At 41.8% G+C, this 23,366-nt stretch overlaps 1 protein-coding gene across 8 annotated transcripts in view; it reads left to right on the forward strand.

Moving 5' to 3' along the window:
* LOC139260001 (protein unc-80 homolog) overlaps positions 1–23,366 on the forward strand; it is a 501,022-nt gene that overhangs the window by 101,031 nt on the left and 376,625 nt on the right. For 7 of the 8 annotated variants that reach the window (XM_070876044.1, XM_070876038.1, XM_070876039.1 and 4 more), the window contains exons 11-13: positions 4,008–4,148; positions 8,046–8,314; positions 13,919–14,257. In XM_070876044.1, the coding sequence (XP_070732145.1) occupies positions 4,008–4,148; positions 8,046–8,314; positions 13,919–14,257 (749 nt within the window). Of the gene's footprint in view, positions 1–1,942; positions 1,990–4,007; positions 4,149–8,045; positions 8,315–13,918; positions 14,258–23,366 lie in introns of those variants that run through there. The other variant, XM_070876043.1, reaches the window with a different exon arrangement.

The following is a 23,366-nucleotide window of genomic DNA, read 5'->3' on the forward strand; positions in this document are numbered from 1 at the left end:
GGAAAAGAACTGCAGGGAGGATGGGCAAACTGACCATGGCACCGTGATACAGGGGCCATCCAAGTGGGGGGGAAAAGGAAGGAATGGGGTAATAGTAGGGAACAGTATAGTCAAGGGGATCGACACTGCTATCTGCAGCTGCGACAGGGAGTTCCGGAGGTTGTGTTGCCTGCCTGTTGCCAGGGTTAAGGACATCTTCCGGCTGGAGAAGGAGTGAAAGGGGGAGGATCCAGTTGTCGTGGTCCATATAGGAACCAATGACATAGGTAGAACTAAGAATGAGATTCTGTTGAAGGAGTTTGAGGAGCTAGGGTCTAAATGAATAAGCAGAACCTCCAGGATAATAATCTCTGGATTACTACCTGAGCCACGCGCAAATTGGCAGAGGGTCAAGCAGATCTGAGAGTTAAATGTGTGGCTCAAAGAATGGTGTGGGAGGAAGGGGTTTCAATTCATGGGGCACTGGCACCAGTATTGGGGAAAGAGGGAGCCGTTCCATCGGGACGGGCTCCACTTAAACTGGGCTGGGATCAGCATCCTGGCGAATCAAATAATTAAGGCTGTAGATAGGGCTTGAAACGAAAAAAATAGGGGGGGTAGGTCAGGTGAAGGGGAATTTAGATATCTAAAGAGAAAGGTCAATGCAATAGAGCAGTGTAGCGATTTAGGTAAAAATAAGAAGAGTGACAGGAAGGGACAGAGAGTTTAATGGTAGCAGTGCAGCAGAGAATAAGGTCAAAGCAGGGAATAATGGTAAAAAAATGTAATTAAAGGCTTTTTATCTTAATGCACAGAGCATTCATTATAAGATAGATGAACTAGTGGCACAAATAGAGATAAATGGGTTTGATCTAATAACCATTACAGAGATGTGGTTGCAAGGTGACCAAGGTTGGGAACTAAATATTCCAGGGTACTTGACATTTCGAAAAGACAAGCAGAATAGTAAAGCGGGGGGGAGGAGGGGTTATCCCTGATAATACAGGATGACATAAGGACAGTAGAGGGAAAGGATCTTGGCTCAGAAGATCAGGAAATAAAATAAGCATGAGTGGAGATAAGGAACAACAAGGAGTAGAATATAGGCCCCCTAACAGTAGCTATACTGCTGGACAAAATATTAATCAAAAAATAGTAGGAGCTTGTAACAAAGGTAATGCAATAATCATGTACGACTTTAATCTTCATAACGACTGTACAAATTAAATTGCCAAAGGTAGTCTGGAGGACGAGTTCATGGAATGTATTCGGGACAGTTTCTTAGAACAATACATCATGGAACCAACCAGGGAACAGGCTATTTTAGATCTTGTATTGGGTTAATTAGCAGTCTCATCGTAAAGGATCCTCGGGGGCAGAGTGATCACAATACGATAGAATTTCACATTACGTTTGAGAGTGATTTGCCCAAGTCCGAAACTAGAGTCTTAAACTTAAATGAAGCCAATTACATAGGTATGAAGGGCGAGTTGGCTATGGTAGATTGGAAAAAGAGATTAAACGGTATGGCAGTAGATAAGCAGTGGCTAGCATTTAAAGAAATATTTCATAATTCTCAATAAAATACATTCCATTGAGAAACAAAAACTCCACAGGAAAATGATCCATCGTGGCTAACTAAAGAAGTTAAGGATAGCATTAGATTGAAAGAAGAAGCTTATAATGTTGCGAAGAATAGTAGTAAATCTGAGGATTGGAAGAGTTTCAGAAACCAGCAAAGAATGACCAAAAAATTTATAGAGAGAGAATAAATAGACTGAGAGAAAACTAGCAAGAAATATAAAAACCAATTGTAAGAGCTTCTACAAGTGTGTAAAAAGGAAGAGAATAGCAAAAGTAAACATTGGTCCCTTAGAGGATGAGGCAGGAGAAATTATTATGGGGAATAAGGAAATGGCAGAAACGTTAAATAAATATTTTGTATCTGTCTTCACAGTAGAAGATGCAAAAACATATCTAAAATGGTGGGGAACCAAGGGTCTAATGAGGGTAAGGAACTTAATATAATTCATATAAGGTGAGAAAAAGTACGAGAGAAACTAATGGGACTAAAAGCCGACGAATCCCCTGGACCCTGACGGTCTACATCCTCTAAAAGAGGTGGCTGCAGAGATAGTGGATGCATTGGCTTTGATCTTTCAAAATTCTCTAGATTCTGGAATGGTCCCAGCGGATTGGAAGGTAGCAAATGTAACACCTCTATTCAAGAAAGGAGGGTGAGAGAAAACAGCGGACTACAGGCCAGTTAGCCTGACATCAATAGTCGGGAAAATGCTAAAATCCATTGTTAAGGAAGTGGTATCAGGGCACTTAGAACATGATTAGGCAGAGTCAACATGGTTTTATGAAAGGAAAATCGTGTTTGACAAATTTATTAGAGTTTTTTGAGGATGTAACTAGCAGGGTAGATAAAGGGGAACCAGTGGATGTAGTATGTTTGGATTTCCAAAAGGCATTCAATAAGGTGCCACATAAAAGAAATGACAAGATAAGAGCTCATGGGATTGGAGTCATGTGTTAGCATGGAAAGAGGATTGGTTAACAGACAGAAAACAGAATAGGGATAGATGGGTCTTTTTCAGGTTGGCAGGCTATAACTATTGGGTTGCTTCAAGGATCAGTGGTGGGGACTCAGCTATTTATAATCTATATTAATGACCTAGATGAAGGGACTGAGTATAATGTATCCAAGTTTGCTGACAATACAAAGCTAGGTATGACAGTAAACTGTGAGGAGAATGCAAAACATCTACAAAGGGATATAGATAGACTAAGTGAGTGGGCAGTAAGGTGGCAGATGGGAAATGGTGGGAAGAATAGAAAAACAGAATATTTTCTAAATGGTAAGAAACTTTTAAATGTTGGTGTTCAGAGAGATTTGGGTGTCCTTGTGCAAGAAACACAGAAAGCTAGCATGCAGATACAGCAAGCAATAAGGAAGGCAAATGGCATGTTGTCCTTTATTGCAAGGGGATTGGACTTTAAGAGTAAGGGAGTCTTGCTACAATTGTACAGGGTCTTGGTGAGACCACACCTGGAGTACTGTGCACAGTTTTTGTCTCCTTATCTAAGGAAGGATGTACTTGCCTTGGAAGCAGTGCAACGGAGGTTCACTGGGATGAGGAAGAATGAGGGGTGATCTCATTGAACCATACAAGATTCTGAAGGGGATTGACAGGGTAGATGCTGAGAGATTGTTTCCCCTGGCTGGAGTGTCTAGAACTAGGGAGCATGGTCTCCGAATAAGGGGTAGGCCATTTAAGACAGAGATGAGGAGGAATTTCTTCACTCAGAGGGTTGTGAATCTTTGGAATTCTCTGCCCCAGAGGGCTGTGGTTGTTGAGTCTCTGAATATGTTCACGGCTGAGATAGATATATTTTTGGAGTCTCGAGGAATCAAAGGATATGAAGATCGGGCGGGAAAGTGGAATTCAGATCAATGATCAGCCATGATCTTATTGAATGACGGAGCAGGCTTGAGAGGCTGTATGGCCTACTCCAGCTCCTATTTCTTATGTTGTTATGTTCTTAAACAACTTGCTCCCATACCTTTCACCAAATCAGTACTAAACCAACACCAGGTGCGTAGGAACACCAATTAACTAACCCTTCAGTTTCCCTTTCCTGCCTTTGGAAAGTGCTTGAGCTGTGCTTGGTGTCTCCCCACAATATTCTAAAGCCTTGAAATGACACAGCAAATATTTGTATAATAATGCTTTATTGGGTCATTAAATTGCCTTGTCTGCTAATTTAACAGAGGCATTAGCTTGTTTAGAAAAAATAATTTAATAGCGAATGAATTAATTTATTATAAAATCATTAAGTGTAATTTCAAGACTTAACTCTGTTAAAGAATTCACCAAATATGGAATCATAAGGTTGAACCCAGTGTTAACCCTCTATGGCATATAGTTTTATATATGTGATATTTTTATTTTCACTGGCATGTGAAACTGTTTCTCAGGATTTTTATGGATGCATTTTTACAAAATATTCTTCTTTCACAGGAAAATTCACCCGACGAGGGAGTTCAGATACAGCAACAGAAATGGAAAGCATAAGTGCTAAGCATTCCCATTCCCATCACACCTTGCTGAGTGACATACCTGATCACTCTAACAGTCACGGAGATAACACAGTTAAAGAAGGTAAGAAGGTGGTTAAAGTTGCAGACACCTTGGGGTAGAGTTTCTGCTTTGGGCACAATCGGCGACTGGTAACGTGGCACAGTTTAATTAATACAGCTGACAATGAGCATATCACAAAAAATAAAAATTTTAATCCTGCACCTGTGAGTAATCCGATTTTAAATGACTGAAAATGACTTTTAAAATATATACAGCATCATTTACTAGTGTTATTGGCGTACAGGAGCCAGTTTCTTAGTAAATTGAAAAATATTACTTTCAAAAGCCTTTAAAACATGTCTTTTGGAGTCCTTGCACCCAGAAGAACCAGCTTAATTGTTAGAACCTCCTTTAAGGCCTGCAAACGAGCGCAATTAGCGGAAACACGCAATGATGATGAATGAATCCTGGGACGTGCCAGTTTTGTGTGGGGGGCTGACTTCTAATGTGATGTTTTTTAAATTAGTGCAAAAGATCAGAGAACATTTATTTACACTGAATATAATTTGTGCTTGAAATTCCATGATCTTTTGCATGGGTTACGCCAATTTTGGGTGAATTGCGCCGAAGAAACTAGCACAACCGAGTGGAAATTTGACCCCTTTTTTATAATTTATTGTGCAAAATGGTTTCACTTGGAAAAATATTAAAATATATTTTACAAAAATGCACTTTTTAAATGAGATTGATAAAATTAGTTGCTTCATCAACTTGAATGAATCAAGATTCAAAATGTCCTATTGTCCTCATTGATGTACTAACTTGCTGCACCATGCAATGGTGAAACTCAATTCTGTACACTGGTGTGCTTAACTGATGGGTGCTAACCATAGCTGTGCCATTTGAGGAAGCCACAGGGCAGAGTGAACCCAGGCTGTTCATGAAACACCTTAAGAGTGACAATGGCATAGACTTGTAAGTAAGACACATGTCTGCCTCTTTGTTAGGGAATGGTGCATGGCCTAGTGGGAGCTTAAAGGTGAACAAAATAGACAAAACATTACTAATTTTAAATGGAACATTATGAACTGTTATGTATTACATATTTGTAACATATTAAATTGCCCAGAATTTTCTGGAGATTTGTGTCATTGTAATGCTACATCTATGGCACTGGGTTTGTTTTCTAATGCAAAAATCCCATAAAATTTTGGCATAAGTGAGTTACATCATTATTTACACCACACCATACTTTCTTGGGACTTTTGCACCTCTCCCTCAACGCACTCGCCGAACCCATGAAAAGTTAATTATCACAGCTCCAACCCCAGTCAAGTCAATGGCGATCGTGTATTTCCTGGATTTCTCAGTGCAGCCACTTGGGCTGAAAAATTATGACACAGGTGAATGAATTTAAATTTTTGTGTTAAAAATAATTGATTAAGAACATAAGAAATAGGGGCAGGAGTAGGCCAATTGGCCCCTCGAGCCTGCTCCGCCATTTAATACGATTATGACGGATCTGATCGTGGACTCGGGTCCACTTCCCTGCCCGCTCCCTATAACCCTTTATTAGTTAAGAAACTGTCTATCTCTGTCTTAAATTTATTCAATGACCCAGCTTACACAGCTCTCGGAGGCAACGAATTCCACAGATCTACAACCCTCTGAGAGAAGAAATTCCTCCTCATCTCAGTTTTAAATGGGTGGCCCCTTATTCTAAGATTATGCCCCCTAGTTCTAGTCTCCCCTGTCAGTGGAAACATCCTCTCTGCATCCACCTTGTCAAGCCCCCTCATAATCTTATACATTTCGATAAGATCACCTGTCAATCTTCTGAATTCCAATGAGTAGAGGCCCAGCCTACTCAACCTTTCCTCATAAGTCAACCCCCTCATCTCTGGAAGCTGGGTTATTGAATAAATTTAAGACCGAGATAGTCAGTTTCTTAACTGATAAGGGGTTATGGGGAGCGGGCAGGGAAGTGGACCCGAGTCCATGATCCTATTAAATGGTGGAGCAGGCTCGAGGAGCCAAATGGTCTACTCCTGCCCCTATTTCTTATGTTCTTACGTTCTTAATCAATTATTTTTAGCACAAAAATTTAAATTCATTCACCTGTGCCATAACTTTTCAGCCCAAGTGGCTGCTCTGAGAAATCTAGTGTAAACTTTCTCTGAACTGCCTCCAAAGCAAGTATATCCTTTCATAAATATGGAAACCAAAACTGTATGCAGTATTCCAGGTGTGGCCTCACCAATTCCCTGCTTTTATACTCCATTCCCTTTGCAATAAAGGCCAAGATTACATTGGCCTTCCTGATTACTTGCTGTACCTGCATACTAAGCTTTTGTGTTTCATGCATTAGGACCCCCAGGTCCCGCTGTACTGCAGCACTTTGCAATCTTTCTCCATTTAAATAATAACTTGCTCTTCGATTCTTTTTCTGCCAAAGTGCATAACCTCACACTTTCCAACATTATACTCCATCTGCCAAATTTTTGCCCACTCACTTAGCCTGTCTATGTCCTTTTGCAGGTTTGTTGTGTCTTCCTCACACATTGCTTTTCCTCCTATCTTTGTATCGTCAGCAAACTTGGCTACGTTACACTCGGTCCCTTCATCCAAGTCGTTAATATAGATTGTATAGTTGGAGGTCCCAGCACTGATCCCTGCGACACCCCACTAGTTACAGATTGCTAACCCGAGAATGAACCATTTATCCCGACATCTATGTTTTCTGTTAGTTAGCCAATCCTCTATCCATACTAATATATTACCCCCCAACCCCGTGAATTTTTATCTTGTGCAGTAACCTTTTATGTGGCACCTTGTCAAATATCTTGTGGAAGTCCAAATACACCACATCCACTGGTTCCCCTTTATCCACCCTGTTCATTACATCTTCAAAGAATTCCAGCAAATTTGTCCAACATGACTTCCCCTTCATAAATCCATGCTGACTCTGCCTGACTAGATTATGTTTTTCCAACTGTCCTGCTACTGCTTCTTTAATAATGAACTCCAACATTAAGTAAATTAAGTAAAGTAAAATAAACTCTCTGCTCTTTCTTGACATATTTAGTTCTTAGTTAAAATCCATGAAAACACTTCTTGTTCATCATTGTGTGTTAGGTTAAGTGTATATCATGTTGTAAGGCACTGAAATGCCTGCATATGCTATTATGAAAGCGAGCTTGGGGGAAAAATTAGGTTAGGCCTGTTTGCAGTGCGCTCCTAGTGTGCGGCAGAAGCCAGAACCCCGAGGCTTGTCTGAAATTGGGACTTGTGCCTTATCTAAACAATTCTGACAAGTAGCTGGCACCTGTCTAGCCTCCTGAAGCAGCTCACCAGATTCCTCTGGATTAATTTGATTCAGCTGCGGGACATAGTCTTGTGAAATTGAACATTTTTGTCCCTCTTTCGCTCCTAAGAAATGGGTGAAATTAAGTCCAATCTTGCCCCTGGTTTGTTTAATCTGTGACTTTGTAGGTAACTTAAATTATTAATGTCATCTTCTAAATAAATAGTAAAAAAAAATCTGTAACTGTAACATCTGTAATGTTCCTGAAACTGAATAGAGTCACCGAGTGTGTCCATATATCAAACAATTTTCTGCACGTGATCAATTTCAGCAAAATGAAAGGATTTGATATTCAGAATTCTATTACTCAGGTCATGCCAATATTGACCTGCTTAACTGATGTAGACGGGGTAAACCATTGGCTGTGCTGCTTCTGAAATCCCTGATTTTCCATTATGCTGGCTGTAGTCTATTCAAATTGGCTTCCCAGAACACTTTGGAGTAAATTTGCATGAAAAGAACGGGGCACAAAATGGCGTAATTAGTGGCATACATTGCCCTTTGCGCTGTTCCAGGAAATTCTGAGTTGTTATATTATGTTTTAAGTCTGAAATATTAACAATTGAATTTAAAGTCATGAAGAAAAATCTTTTAACGAATTTTATATTTTGCAGTGAGATCACAGATTTCCACAATCACTGTAGCCTCTTTCAATACCACAGTGGCCTCCTTCAATGTGGGATATTCCGATTTCTTCAGTGAACACATGCGAAAACTATGTAACCAAGTGGCTATACCTGAACTGCCCCATGAACCACTGGCATGTGCCAACCTGCCCCGCAGTCTGACTGATTCCTGCATAAACTACAGCTGCCTTGAGGAAACAGAAAACATGGAAGGAACTAACAATTTTATCAAGGAAAATGGGATGCTTGATCTAGGGGTAAATTTTTATCATAAAACAATGTAATATGGCTTTGGGAAGTGCAATGAGATCTGAACAATTTAGATTACAATGATTTAAAATTTCAATCATTCAAACCAAAGTGATATTTAAAGCAATGGTAGCTAATTTCTGATCATCTACAGTCTACTCTTAACTTGACATTGCTTACATCAACTTCTTTGTTAATTCAAATTGAAATCATACAGAAAATGCCTCCTGTGCTGTTTTATTAAAATTGCTTAATTTGTACTACTGGATAATTGATTTTCAATTAACAAGAGCAAACTGCAACTATATTCTAAATTGCTTTTTTACACTCAAAATTACCAGCTATAGTCAATGTATACTTAATGTAAATTAAGGGCAGGCTTCAAAATACGTAACAGAAAATTTTATAGAGAGGTAAGCAGTACTGCTATTATGTAGCCAAATATTTTTTTCTGCTATTCATATCATTAATAGATGTTTTAAGCTTTTTTATATGGTACAAGAAAATTCTAGTTGCAAGATCTGTACACCATCACCGATTACAGGTTATAGATTATGTTATAATTACAGAGGATTCTAATCAGCTGCAAATTATTTGTTGACGGGCATTCAGTACTGACAGCAATCATTAATACTGCAATGTGACCGTCACCACGAATCAATGACATGTAGCACAGTGAGACCTAGTTGATAGACACGCAAACAGCTGCTGCTAAAACTAAACTGGAGCAAAAGATTTCCCTTTACTAACATACATGCAGCTGTATGTTGTTAATGATGGCCAATATGGCAGGTGTGATGATCTAAATAATTCTTGAGTGTTTTAAAAATTTTTATTAATTTATTCATGGGATATGGGTGTCGTTGGCATGTCCAGCATTTATTACCCATCTCCAATTGCCCTTGACAAGGTGGTGGTGAGCTGCCGCCTTAAACCGCTATTGTTTGTATGGTGAAGATATTCCCACAGTGCTGTTAGATAGGGAGTTACAGGATTTTGATCTGGTGACGATGAAGGAACGGTGATTATATTTCCAAGTCGAGATGGTGTGCAACTTGGAGGGGAACTTGGAAGTGGTGGTGTTTCCAAGTGCCTGCTGCCTTGTCCTTTTGGTGGTCGAGGTCGCAGGTTTGGGAGATGCTGGTAAAGAAGCCTTAGTAAGTTGCTACAGTGCATCTTGTAGATGGTATACACTTCAGTAATGTTGCGCTGGTGGTTGAGGGAGTCAATGTTTAAAAGTACCGATCAAGTGAGCTGCTATGTCCTGGATGCTGTCGGGTTTCTTGAGTGTTGTTGGAAATGCACTCTACCAGGCAAGTAGAGTATTGTGGAGGGTATTCTATCACACTCCTGACTTGTGCCTTGGAAAGGCTTTGGGGAGTAAGGAGGTGAGTCACTTGCCACAGAATACCCAGCCTTTGGACATGCTCTTGTAATCACAGCATTTATGTGGCTGGTGCAGTTAGGTTTCTGATCAATGGGGACCCCGAGGATGTTGATGGTGGGGGATTGGACGATGGTAATGGCATGTGTTGTCAATGAGAGGTGGTTAGATTCTCTCTTGTTGAAGATCACAAAAGAGAGTGACAATGTAGACATTGTAGTTGAGAAGAAGTGTGAAATATTAGATGAGCTAAACATAGTGCGAGAGGAAATATTGAGGGGCTTAGCATCTTTGAAAGTAGATCACCAAGCCCGGATGAATGTATCCCAGGCTGTTAAGAGAAGCAAGGGAGGAAATAGCGGAGGCTCTGACCATCATTTTCCAATCCTCTCTGGCTGAACTTGTAATGCCAGAGGACTGGAGGATAGCTAACTTTGTACCATTTAAGAAGGGAGAAAAGGATAGACCGAATAATTACAGGCCCGTCAGCCTAACCTCGGTGATGGACAAATTATTGGAGAAAATTCTGAGGTACAGTATTTATCGTCATTTAGAAAGGCATGGATTCATCAAGAACAGTCAACATTGTTTTGTTAAGGGAAGGCCGTGTCTGACTAACTTGATTAAATTTTTTGAGGAGGTAACAAGGAGGGTTGGTGAGGGTAGTGCGTTTGATGTAGTCTACATGAATTTTAGCATTGCTTTTGACAAGGTCCCACATGGCAGACTGCTTAGAAATGTAAAAGTCCAAGGGAAAGTGGCAAGTTGGATCCAAAATTGTCTCAGTGGCAAGAAGCAAAGGGTAATGGTCGATTGGGTGTTCTTGTGACTGGAAGGCTCTTTCCAGTGGGATTCTGCAGGGCTCAGTACTAGGTCCCTGGCTTTTTGTGGTATATATCAATGATTTGGACTTCAATATAGGGGACATGATTAAGAAGTTTGTAGATGATACAAAAATTGGCGTTGTGGTTGATAGTGAGGAAGAAAGCTGTTGACTGGAGGAAGTTATCAATGAACTGGTCAGGTGGGCAGAAAAGTGGCAAATGGAATTCAATCTGGAGAAGTGTGAGGTAATGCATTTGGGGAGGGCTAATAAGACAAGGGAATACACATTAAATGGTAGGACTCTGAGAAGTGTAGAGGAACAAAGGAACCTTGGAGTGCAGGTCCACAAATCCCTGAAGGTAACAGGCCAGATAGATAAGGTGGTTAAGAAAGCATATGGAATACTTGCCATTATTAGCTGAAGTATAGACTATAAGAACAGGGAGGTTATGCTTGAATTGTATAAAACACTAGTTAGGCCACAGCAAGAGTACTGCGTACAGTTCTGGTCACCACATTACAGGAAGGATGTAATTGCACTAATGAGGATACAGAGAAGATTGACGAGGATGTTGCTAGGACTGGAGAATTTTAGTTATGACGAAACATTGGATAGGCTAGGGCTTTTTTTTTTGGAACAGAGGAGGCTTATGAGAGACTTAATTGAGGTGTACAAAATTATGAGGGGCCTAGATAGAGTGGATAGGAAGGACTTATTTCCCTTAGCAGAGAGGTCAATAACCAGCTGGTACAAAGTTAGCTATCCTCCAGTTCTCACAAATGCAGCCAGAGATGATTGGAAAATGATGGTCAGAGCCTCCGCTATTTCCTCTCTTGCTTCTCTTAACAACTTGGGATACATTCATCCAGATCTGGCGATTTATCTACTTTCAAAGATGCTAAGCCCCTCAATATTTCCTCTCTCACTATGTTTATCTTATCTAATATTTCAACTACAATGTCTACATTTAAAGTAATTGGTAGAAAGATTAGAGGGGAGTTGAGAACTTTTTTCACTCGGGGTGGTGAGGGTCTGGAACTTACTGCTTGAAAGAGCCTGTAGAGGCAGAAACACTAATCACATTTAAAAAGTACTTGAGATACACATGAAGTGCCATAACCTACATGGCTACGGACCAAGAGCTGGAAAGTGGGATTAAGTTGGATAGCTCTTTGTCAGTCAGACACGATGGACCGAATGGCCTCCTTCTATGCCATAAGTTTCTATGATTCTATGGTCATTGCCTGGCACTTGTGTGCAAATGTTACTTGCCACTTACCAGCCCAAGCCTGGATGTTGTCTTCCTAATTATTTTCAATTGCAATCGATGTTAATATTTATTCATTGGGCTTTACGTATCCTTCCCTCATTTCATTCAAGTTGTACCACCATTTCTGTCAAGGCTACCTTGGCTTGGCTTCTATCTCATTACACTCCAAGCTATGGGACATTCTCTGTAGTACATTTAAACACAAAGAATGTTTAATTTAAAGGCCTACAAGAAGAGTACAGTAGGCACATATGATATGTACCATGGTTTATTTGCAATCCAATCATTCTTCTGATTAGCTAAATGATGTGCATAAAAAATGACTAGGACAATTGGCATGTACCATATAAAACCTTCCAGCATGTAATGTGATGTATCTCGGCAGTAATGGAGAGCCCTTTGACTTGAGCTTCTGCAATAATTATTCAAGCTGCATATGATCTGAAAATAAGGTGAAAGCTCAAAACAATAGATGATCAAATAGTAATGCCTTACTCTCCCTGCAATGCACCATGGAGTTAAGTGCAGTAGGCTGATTGTTCCTCAGATCAAACTACCCATCCTTAGTTCTCTGATACAATACAGATGTTTGACCATTACCCATGATGAAGAATGTTAAGCAACCTCCGTTCTCCTCTGGTTCACAACATCACGTTTTGAGTAAACACGAGACTTCGTGGAGTATACGGAACAGACTTTATTGATGCACAGTAAAGGTGATCTGTCTTTAACTGTATACTGTATACAAAGAGTGAATATTCAATTTAAGTATCTTTCGAGTGCACTCTGACAAACTTGAAAACCATGATCCTTTATACACCATATTTTAATTAAGGAAAATGTCAAAATGACGTATCTATTTTCCAAATCCTCTGAAACAGACTATCTGTGTAAACAGTTTGCAATTGTTTACCTCAGAATCTCTTCCCTTAAACCAAACTTCCTTTACCTACTGTTACTTTTAGCAAAAGGACTTCCTACCCATGTTTTATTACCCTAAAACTAAACCATTCATGGGTGAAGTCATTACTAACACTTATTCCCTTACACAAGCACTTTACAGTTCAAAAGACAAGCCATTCTCCTCACAACACTTCAATGTCATCCTATTTATATCTTGGAAAGCCTGACAATGCATTCCTTTTATGACACTTCAATGTCATCCTGTTTAACAAATAAGTTTGACTGTTAAACTTTTAACTCCCCAAGATGTCCAACATAGAAATTACTTAAATTTGTATTGGTCTGAAAAATAATCGCAATAGAATTTCCGCTTGCATTCCAAAATGCAGTTGAAATTGCACTGGTTAGGTTACAGTTCAAGTTTCTACTAAAATTCATTTGCATAATCGAAACGTAAAATCTTCGCTGAACCAGCAAAATCAGGCAGCGTAATAGAATATCATCGTTTTTTTTTTTCTTTCCATTAACGAGTATTCCTTGATGTATTTAAGAGAGGTAACCTGGTACAGTTTTATTAATGCAACAAAAAATGGGTTTGTCACCAAAAAGCATTTTTAGTAAGGGTGGCCAGTTCTCCACCTGTGAATAATCTGATTTGAAATCTCTGAAAATGACTTGCAGGAACTATACTGAACCGTTAAACAGTTTCATTTGTGTACACTAGTCAGTTTCTTAGTAAATTAAATATTTTTGATATGAGAAACTTTAAAAATGTGCCTGCTAGCGCTTAAGTTATGAGCGCAATTTGAAGAGCCTTCCCAAACCAGGCAATCTTGCAATTTCGACCTAGGGACAGGGGCAATTTTGAGGGCAGGCTCAGATTTAGGCGAACTGAATCTTGAACTAGCAGAAAACACGAGCGCATGTCTTTTTGGTAACTCACTTAAGTTTTAAATCCCCCTATCTTTTGCAGTGATTCGGCTGATTGCGTTGGAATCTGGGCACAAAACTAGCGGACACCCTGTCCCCAAATGTTTGTCTTGTTTTTAATGCAGAGCTATCTTGGATAGCAAAATATATTTGTTTAGATTTATCAAAGGATCATCAACAGCTATGCGATTTCTTTACTTTGAAATGAGGATCTTTACATAATTTGTACTATTCAAATATGTATACTGTAACAATTCTTGGTATTGTATTTGTAAATTGACTTTTTTTTACATTTTTAGGTCATTCTAAAAGCTTTGTTTGTGGTACTTAACCATGATATTAGTTCTCGTATATGTGATGTGGGGCTAAACATCATTGATTGCCTGCTGCAGCTGGAAGTGGTTCCATCGGTGAATAAGAATTACAAAATTGAAGAAAATAAAGAGAATAATATCGATGAGAAATGGCAGAAAGAATCAGTCAGTCAGCGAGGAGCACCAGGAGGATCATCCAGTGCATTTGCAGCTGCACCAGAGGATGCAAGTGCCAGCAGAGGCGGAGATGGCGGTTATGGTGGCGGAGGTGGAGAAGGAGGGGGAGGTGGTGATGGAGACAAAAAGAGCAAAAGTCAAGACCAGGTTTGTATCCTACATTTAGCTTTCAAAAGTTGCAAAGTGTGAAATACAACATTTATCGATAAACTATTCAGAGATTAGATCCTTTTTAATTGTCAAGTTTGGAGTTATTGATCAAAAGAGCAGTAATTGGTGATTGCAGTACAAGTGTTCTAGACTCACATTAAAATAGAGAATTGCTAGGATTTTAATTTTTAAGTGTGTCTCAATATGTAAAAAGGATATGAAAAGTGAAGAAGTAAATTAAGTTCAACAAGGTAAATGTGTGGTATTACATTTTGTTGGGAAGAATAGGGAGGTCACGTATTACTTAGAGGGTGCGAGTCCAGGTGGGATAGGGGAACAAAGGAATCTTGAAGTACAAATACACAAATCACTAAATGCTGTGACATAGGTTAGCAAGGCATTAAAAAAAGCAAACCAAGCACTAGTTTTATTTCTAGAGGTAAAGAATTGGAAAGTAGAGAAGTTATGCTAAACCTGTATCGAACCTTGGTTAGACCACACTTAGAGCATTGCTTACAGTTCTGGCCACCATATTATAAAAAGGATATAGAGACACTGGAGAGGGTGCAGAGAAGATTTACAAAAATGATACCAGAAATATGAGAGTATATATCAGGAAAGGATGAATAGGCTGAGTCTCTTTTCTCTTGAAAAAAGAAGGCTGAGGGGTAACCTAATAGAGGTCTTTAAAATTATGAAAGGTTTTGATAGAGTGGATACAGAGAGAATGTTTCCACTTGTGGGGAAGAGCATAACTAGAAGCCATCAATATAAGATATTCACCAAGAAATCCAATAGGGAATTCAGAAGAAACTGTAATTGATTTTGCCCTTGATGGTTTTGAATCATCCCCCTTACAACAGCTCTCGACCCCTGGGAATTATAGTAGTGAACAGAATACTCAGTTATAGACAGATCTTTCGGTCTCAACTGTCACAATGCTTTTATTCAAGTTAAAGCACACACCTGCTTCTAGTAAAACACACCCTGGTGGCGTAAAACAAACACAGTACAACACACAACACTGGTCCGTCTGAACAGGCCCCTATTGCAAAGTACCTACGACTAAAACACTCCTGCTTGGCTCAATAGTACACCACCTAATCTGTCCAAAAGACTGTGCGCACATCTGTGATCTGTGCAGAACCTCCCCACTAAACCCTGAAGGCTTGGTTGGGACACACGACATCCCTTCACATTATGCGCTGGTCTAAAGGATGTGTGGGCTGGGATAATGCTCACCAGATACCCCTTTGGCTTAGTCGCTGCTTCACCCGATGAGGCATATCTTCTGGTTCCGTACCAATCTGTAGTTTCCAAGTCCCAGTCTCCAGATCAGCTTCCCAGTCGAAATAGCGAGGCTCTCTTTGCTTGTAGATGATGGTTTCTTCTCTCCGTCCCAGATGGAGTGCTCGGTCCTTGAATGCGTCGAACGAAGCAAGCAAGCGTAGAAGAGGAGAGAGAGAGAGAGAGAGATGGCAGCAAACTGCCTTCTCTAATACCTGAAAAATGCTTGCTGAATCCTCGTGCCAAAAACCAGTCCTTTGCCTGAGGCAGTCCAACTAAAGAGCATGAATCACACTTTGTTACCGGGCTCTTTCTGGGGATAAAGGGCTCAAGTTTCGGCCTGAGTTCCTATTTTTTTGGAGCAACTAGTTTAGAATGGAGCATCTTAGAAATTGCAATTCTCGGCATTTAGTTTGCTCCAGTTCTAGTGAATTAGAATAGTTCCATTTTAGAACAGATAATTTTTTTCAAAAGGGGGCGTGTCCAGCCACTTACGCCTGTTTTGCAAGTTTCGGCAGTGAAAACTTACTCCAAACTAACTTAGAATGGAGTAAGTGTAGATTTTTGTACGCTCAGAAAAATCTTGTCTGTACTTAGAAATCAGGCGTAGGGATAGAGAGATGGAGGGGAAGGGGGGTTTACAAACATTAAACACTTCACTTTTACAAATAAAGAGCCATCATCAATAATAAATGATAAATAAATCAATAAATCAACCAATAAATCAATCAAAAAAAATTAAAAAAATAATAAAAAAATAACTCCATAAATAAAAAATTATTTCTACTCACCTACTGTAGCACTGGGGAGAAGAGGGGGTGGGGGAGAAGAGAGGGTGCGGGGGTGAGAAGAGGGGGGGGAGAAGAGAGGAAGGGGGGAAGAGAAGGGGATAAAGAGAAGAGGGGGGGAGAAGAGAAGGGGGGGAGATGATGAACGGGGGGCGGGGGGAAGAAGCGAGATGCTGGGCGGGCGGGCCCCACGGCCGACGAAGAAGCCAGGCCCTGCCGAGGACTTCGGGTGGGGCCCACACGCAGCAGATGCTGGGCTGCCGCCGCCGACTCTTCGGGCAAGGCCCGCCCCCAGCGAGATGCCGGGCGGCCCCGCTGCCGACGAGGTAAGCGGTGTCAGGCCACTCGGCCGGGAATAGGGATGACGTCCCTTCGGCCAGGGATAGGGTCGTCGCCCGGAGACAGGACGCGCCGGGAGGGCCGGGAGCGCAGCCTCCGTTGCTCACGCGCGCAGCTGCCGGCATTGTTTTTGGTACAGGGCTGTAGCTCCACCCCCAGCAGCTCCTGCTGCGCAATGCCGAGCTGGAAATGGGCCTACAGCTATCGGAGAATCGCGAGGTAAGTATTCGCCGCAATTATTGTTCTACAAATTAGGCGGGACTCTCCAATGTGCGCTGTTCTAGCAGGGGTCCGAAACTTGAGCCCAAAGGCTCCAATGAGTCTGGGTGGCCAATAGCTTCCTTTGTCCTGAGGTTCCCGCGCTCTGGGGCTATCTCCATTCATTTCGATGGCTTGAGCACTGACCAGTTTACCTGATCTGTCACTGATGGGGTCCCATTACCTGACAAAAGGGTCCTCCATCAGCCTGCTTTCAGCCATTGACCCATCCCAGACTATTCCCACCCACCTGATGTGTATTCCTGTGGAACATACCTGGGCCTGTCCCAGCCATGCTGTCAGTTCTTCTGCAGTAAATGAAATATGGAAAAGCAATGTGCAAAATTTAAAGTCCAAAATCCTGAAGTCTGTGGCGATGTTTACGCCGATGCTTACAAAACTTACTTGCCAAAGAGTGATGAGAATGTGGAACTTGCTACCACTGGGAGTGGTTGAAGCAAATAGTATAGGTGCGTTTAAGGGGTGGCTAGACAAGTATATAAGGGAGAAGGGAATAGAGGATTATGCTGATAGATTTAGATGAGTAAAGATGAGAGGTGGCTTGAGTGGAGCATAAACGCTGACATGGACTGGTGTGCCATATATCTTATGTAATTCTATGTACAATGTTTTGTTTGGAATATTGTTCTGTTTAAAGAACTTATTTTGAAGAAATTATACTGAAGGGACACTGCCCAGTGCATCTGCTAATTAAAGCTGCACCATCACGTTATTTGGAAACTTAAGGCAAGCTTAATTCCTGGAACAGCTGATTGCAAAACTCTTTTGTTGCATTACAGTGTTGGACCACTGGCATGATTCTTCTTCGAACATTTATAAACAAATTACCTAGAATTTATTAAAACTAAAATCAAACAAAAAAGTGAAAAAGCAAAACATTTAAAGTGGCTAAAGACATGACACCATGTCACAACTCGAATTGATCCTCCCTTCTCCATTCTATAAATAATGCCCTGCTTTTAATTCAAAATAATTACAGCTACATAACAGTGAACCTTGAGGGAATGCCATCAGTGAGGTAACGAATCCTGAAAGACATGTTTCAAAAATGTTTCACTCCAACCATCCTCAAAAACATGAGAGCATCTAATGAGGATGATACCAGAAATGTGAGGGTTTCAAAAATCCAATTCCTTCCATAATGCACGTACATTCTGCATCATCATGTACTTCGTCCAACTTTTTTAATCTCCTGAGGAAAAGTACTGCAAAATGTCATGCTCTCCCTGAAACAGAACTCCAGAATATTGCATTTTATACTCCAGACCTGTTGCTACTTTTGTTTGATACTTCCATAGGGCTCAATTTTCCCCAGTTATCTGCGCCGTTTTTTTGCCACATGCCGCTTTTTTTGGCCTAAATTTCCCCAAAGATTGTGCGCCAGCATAACTCAGTTAGTTACGATTTTTTTAGGTTATTTTTTTTTTTGCGTTATGGGGGCATAACCTGATGTTTGCACCAGTTTTTCACATTGATGCAAGTTTGGCCAACTTACATTTTTCCTAGGACGGCGTACGTGACCACTCCCAAAAAGCCTTCTGGGCACTTAAAAAAAAACACGCACATTAAAAAATCGGCGCGCAAAAACGCCATTGTTTTTATGCGAAGTTTTGGAAGGAGTCAAGAACACATTAAATATGCAACATGAAGCTTAATTTTTTTCAAACTTAAAACGCAGAAAATGGAAGTCTCATACAATTCTTTAATTTTGGATTTTTTTCAAAGTGCATTCAGCAGGTGACTGCTGCACTATATGCCCGGAGGAGTGATTACATAAAGTTCCCCACCACTGCCCAGACGATATGTGAAAGGGCTGTGGGCTTCTCCAGGATTGCTGGCTTCCCAAAGGTACAGGGCTGCATTGATTGTACCCACATCGCCTTGCGAATACCTTTGGAGGATTCCGAGATGTACAGGAACAGAAAAAACTTTCACTCCGTGAACGTGCAACTCGTGTGTGACGACATGCATCGTATCATGTCAGTTGATGTGAGATACCCTGGGAGCACCCATGATGCGTTCATCCGACGCGAGAGCGCTATACCTGCCATCTTTCAGCAGCAGCCAGAAGGGCAATCGAGAAGTGTCAGGAGGACTGCTTTGTTAGTGAAGTGAAGGTTACAGCTGCACTTTCATTCTATGCATCTGGATCATTCCAGGCCACAACTGAGGATGTGCATGCCATTTCTCAACATGTAACACATATCTGCATTCGGCAGGTGACTGCTGCACTATATAACCGGAGGAGTGACTACATAAAGTTCCCCATCACTGCCCAGACGATATGTGAAAGGGTTGTGGGCTTCTCCAGGATTGCTGGCTTCCCAAAGGTACAGGGCTGCATTGATTGTACCCACATCGCCTTGCGAATATCTTTGGAGGATTCCGAGATGTACAGGAACAGAAAAAACTTTCACTCCGTGAATGTGCAACTCGTGTGTGACGACATGCATCGCATCATATCAGTTGATGCGAGATACCCTGGGAGCACCCATGATGCGTTCATCCTACGCGAGAGCGCTATACCTGCCATCTTTCAGCAGCAGCCAGAAGGGCAGAGCTGGCTGCTGGGAGACAAAGGGTACGGCCTCGCCACCTGGCTCATGATGCCCGTACGCGTAACCCAGACAGAAACTGACAGAGAATATGTCGCACATTGCACATGTCGCACATTGCGATGCACAGCATAATAGAGAGGACCATTAGCAGCTTGAAACAGCGTTTCTGATGACTGGACCATTCTGGAAGCTACATGCAATACTCCCCTGAGATTATCGGTCAGTTCACTGTTGCGTGCTACATGCTGCATAACTTAGCAATCATGAGGCAGCAGCAGCTGGTAGCAGAAGACCCACCTGAGGTGAGAATGGCTGATGATGAGGAGGAAGATGCAGATGATGAGGAGGAGGACGAGGAAGCCATGCAACTACCGGAACCCAGAGCATGACGGTGGAGGAGGATGGGCCATCGTGCTCCTTTAACGATTGCTTGAGCCTTGCATCAGCAGCTCATCCATGAAAGATTTGCGGGCTGAAGGCTCAGCGGCAACTATTCCAAATGGATCATGTTTACTGTTTGGACCTGTTCCGTAATGTTGTGTTGTGTTAATTGAACAAATAATGGAAATTATTCTTTTTTACTTCAAAAGGTGGTGTTAATAATGGAACAAATAATGGAAATGATTCAGTTATAATTTAAAATATATTTTATTCAAAAGTTTAACAAACATTTGTTTGTACTTAACTTTAGTAAAAATATTCTTGTATCAAACTTTAAAGTTTTCAGTTAAGATCACTTACAACTTCTAAGATCACTTAAAAACTTTAAGATCACTTACAAGCTTTTAAACTTGTAAATTTACATAACTTACAAAAAACTTTTAATTTGAGAACAGTTACAACAGTAACAACAGTAATAGGAAGAAGAAGAAGAACAACAACAGCAGCAAAGAAAGGCTGCACCCATTTCTCCTCCACCTTATTCTAAGACCGCCCATTGTGCTTGGTCTTGTTGACCCCACCCCTGCCCGCAGGCGGTGGCGTAATGTTTCTCGGGTTGGTACCAAGCTTATTCTTTTGACCATCTCGGGTAATGCGCACTTCTTGATGGGGTGGGAGCGCAGCAGACAGTAATGTGGAAGGCCCAGCTTGGGCCTCTTCAGAGGCTGGTCTGGGGATTGGAGTGGGAGTGGATTCTTTCAATGTGCGTGGGGTCTGGCCGTGTTCCCTTATTGTAGCAGCTAACTCCGACATTCCCTCCCTCGTGCCCTGACAGTGTCTCGACTACCTCCAACATTCCCTCCCTTATGTTCGCTGACAGAGTACCAGCCACCTGTGACATTCCCTCCCTCATGTGCACCGACATTGTATCAGCTGCCTGCGACATTCCCACCCTCATGTGCCTGGACAGTGTTCCCATTTCTCGTGAGAGTGTTGTTACTTCTCCCGACAGTCCCGATACCTCATCACCCACCCCACTGATAATGTCCAGGAGTGATCGTGTAAGGTCAGTGCCATCATCTGAACCGCATCTGTTAGATCCTGCACCTCAGGAGAGCGCTGTCGAGCTCTCGTTCCCCTCCTCACCCTGGGTGTGGCTCGCTGCATCTCACTGGGACCCGCAGCCTCGGATGTGGGGCCCTCGGTGTGCCTCACTGCATCCCACTGGGACCCGCAGCCTCGGACGGTGGGGCCCTGGATGTGCCTCGCTGCACCCCACTGGAATCCCCAACCTCGGACTGTGAGAAACCATGGAATGTCCCAACACTCGTACCACTCTGGAAATGGCCGTGCACCTCAATGGGCAGCACCTGCACCTCCACCAGAGTGAGTACAACACTGTGGGCTTCATCCATCACCTTCCCCTCCCCCTCACCTCCATGCTCTTGGTCTGGAAGATGGGGTGGAAGATGTTCTCCTCTTCAGGCTCGTCCGCGTCTGAATCTTCTTCTGCATCGGCTTGAGCCTCGTCAGGATTGACCTCAAGTTCTGCAAAATATAACAGAACAGACAAATGGTTAGCTGCAGAGGAGGGGGCAGGGTGGCATGAGTAGGCACACACAGCATAGGCAGCAGGCTCATTTGAAGGACCACGATGAATGATAGTACATTGCATCAACCGAATTGTAGCTGACGGAGACAGCACCATTAACCGAAGCATGGCTAGCCCGCGCAGTACTTAACATTTAGCAAAGCCAGACTGTGGAATTTGCAGGACTTATCCTCTCCCTCGAGTGTGGACCCAACTTGTGCAGTGGTGGTTGCTTTTCTCCAGGCAGGACTCATCAAAGCAGCGACCCTGTCTTCCAAGGATGTCAGTAGGTGCAGATTTGCCGGGCCTCCTCCTGTTCGAGCTCTTTCCCTTTTGTTGTGTGCCACCTTCCTCTGCAAAGATGAAAATATAACTTTTTAGAGAGGGTGTCTTTCTGCTGGGTGGGACATACACAGATTTTGTTCAGCCATGAACTCATTGAATGGCGGTGCAGGCTCGAAGGGCCGAATGGCCTACTCCTGCACCTATTTTCTATGTTTTCTATGTTAGATGGTCACATTTACAATTGCAATTCCATTGAATAAATGAAAATATTACTTACACTAGCTACTTGACCAAGGTCCTGCTACTTCTTTTTGCACTGACCTCCAGACGTCGGGGTGGTCACCATTGCACAGTAAACCTCTGCAAGTTGGTTCTAGCGGTTCTTCATTTCTTTTGGTGAAACTTTTATGTGACTTCTGCTGGTGTCCAGTTCGTGCCATCTGGCCTCAATCACAGTAAGTAGTGCCTCCACTTCATCCTGTAAGAAATTCTTGGTCCTTGAGCCGCATTGTATATTGTATTGCAGCTCCAATTTTTCCAATGAGAATAAAAGTTCTCACACACAACTGGCTCTTTAAAAATGGCCGAATGCAGACCGGGAGCTGTACTGGGCATGCTCGCCCGTAGCAGTCACGTCAAAAACGTCCGTTTTTTTTGCACATGCGCAGAATGTGGGGCGATGGGGAGGGGCATCGTTTTTTCAGCGCAGACATTAGGCTCCACCCCCCGAAGCTAAAGGACAGGCTGCGCGGTGCCAATTTCAAAAAATAGAACGAGGAAACTTGCTAGTTTTTTTTTTGAGTAGTTGGGGCCAAACAAAACATGCGTAACTCTTGCAATACGCCAAAAAACGGCACTGAGGAAAATTGAGCCCATAGTCCTAGCAAAACAGGCACCATGGCTCACAACAACATTTGATTTTCTTAGGTGGTACCCATCCTTATAACCTTCACCACATATTCATTCAGCTGTTTCATTAACGATATTAATTGACATACAATTACAGCTTTATTTTGGAAGTCTTTTCCATGTATCCCTAACTGTCGGAAAGAGAAATTCGTCAAATCTCATATCTTGCTTGAGGCTGGTTGAGATATTTTACTATGTTAAATACACTATATAAATATTTGTTGCTGTAAGAATTGTTATAGTTTTAAGAGACTCCAAAATACAGATTTTAAGAATGTGATGCAAGTTTGTTCTTAAGTGGTGGGGTACTGAAATTGACTTTATGTCCTTAGTCCAGGGTTGAGAACAGTCAATATTCCCACTTTTGACCACTGATTACTCTTACTGGATAATGTGTATATGTGTTTGATGAGTGAAGACAGGATCAGCCTCAGCTCTAATGTCCTTCACTGTCAAACAGACCACCAGTGCTCACTGTCTATGTTCACACATGAAGAATCACCACGTGGATGAAGTACCAGAAGGCATTCAGCATCGATGGAACTATATCCCAATGTAAGCCATTAGCTTCAAGGATGGAGTGAGAAAAAAGGAAAACGTCTGTTTCAAACTTTTAAACAGTGAAAATTATTTGAATGTTTTGGAAATTTATCAGCCTATATGATAAGAAATATATTAAATTATTGACC

The sequence above is a fragment of the Pristiophorus japonicus genome, chromosome 3, assembly GCF_044704955.1.
Source record: "Pristiophorus japonicus isolate sPriJap1 chromosome 3, sPriJap1.hap1, whole genome shotgun sequence".
NCBI lineage: Eukaryota > Metazoa > Chordata > Chondrichthyes > Pristiophoridae > Pristiophorus > Pristiophorus japonicus.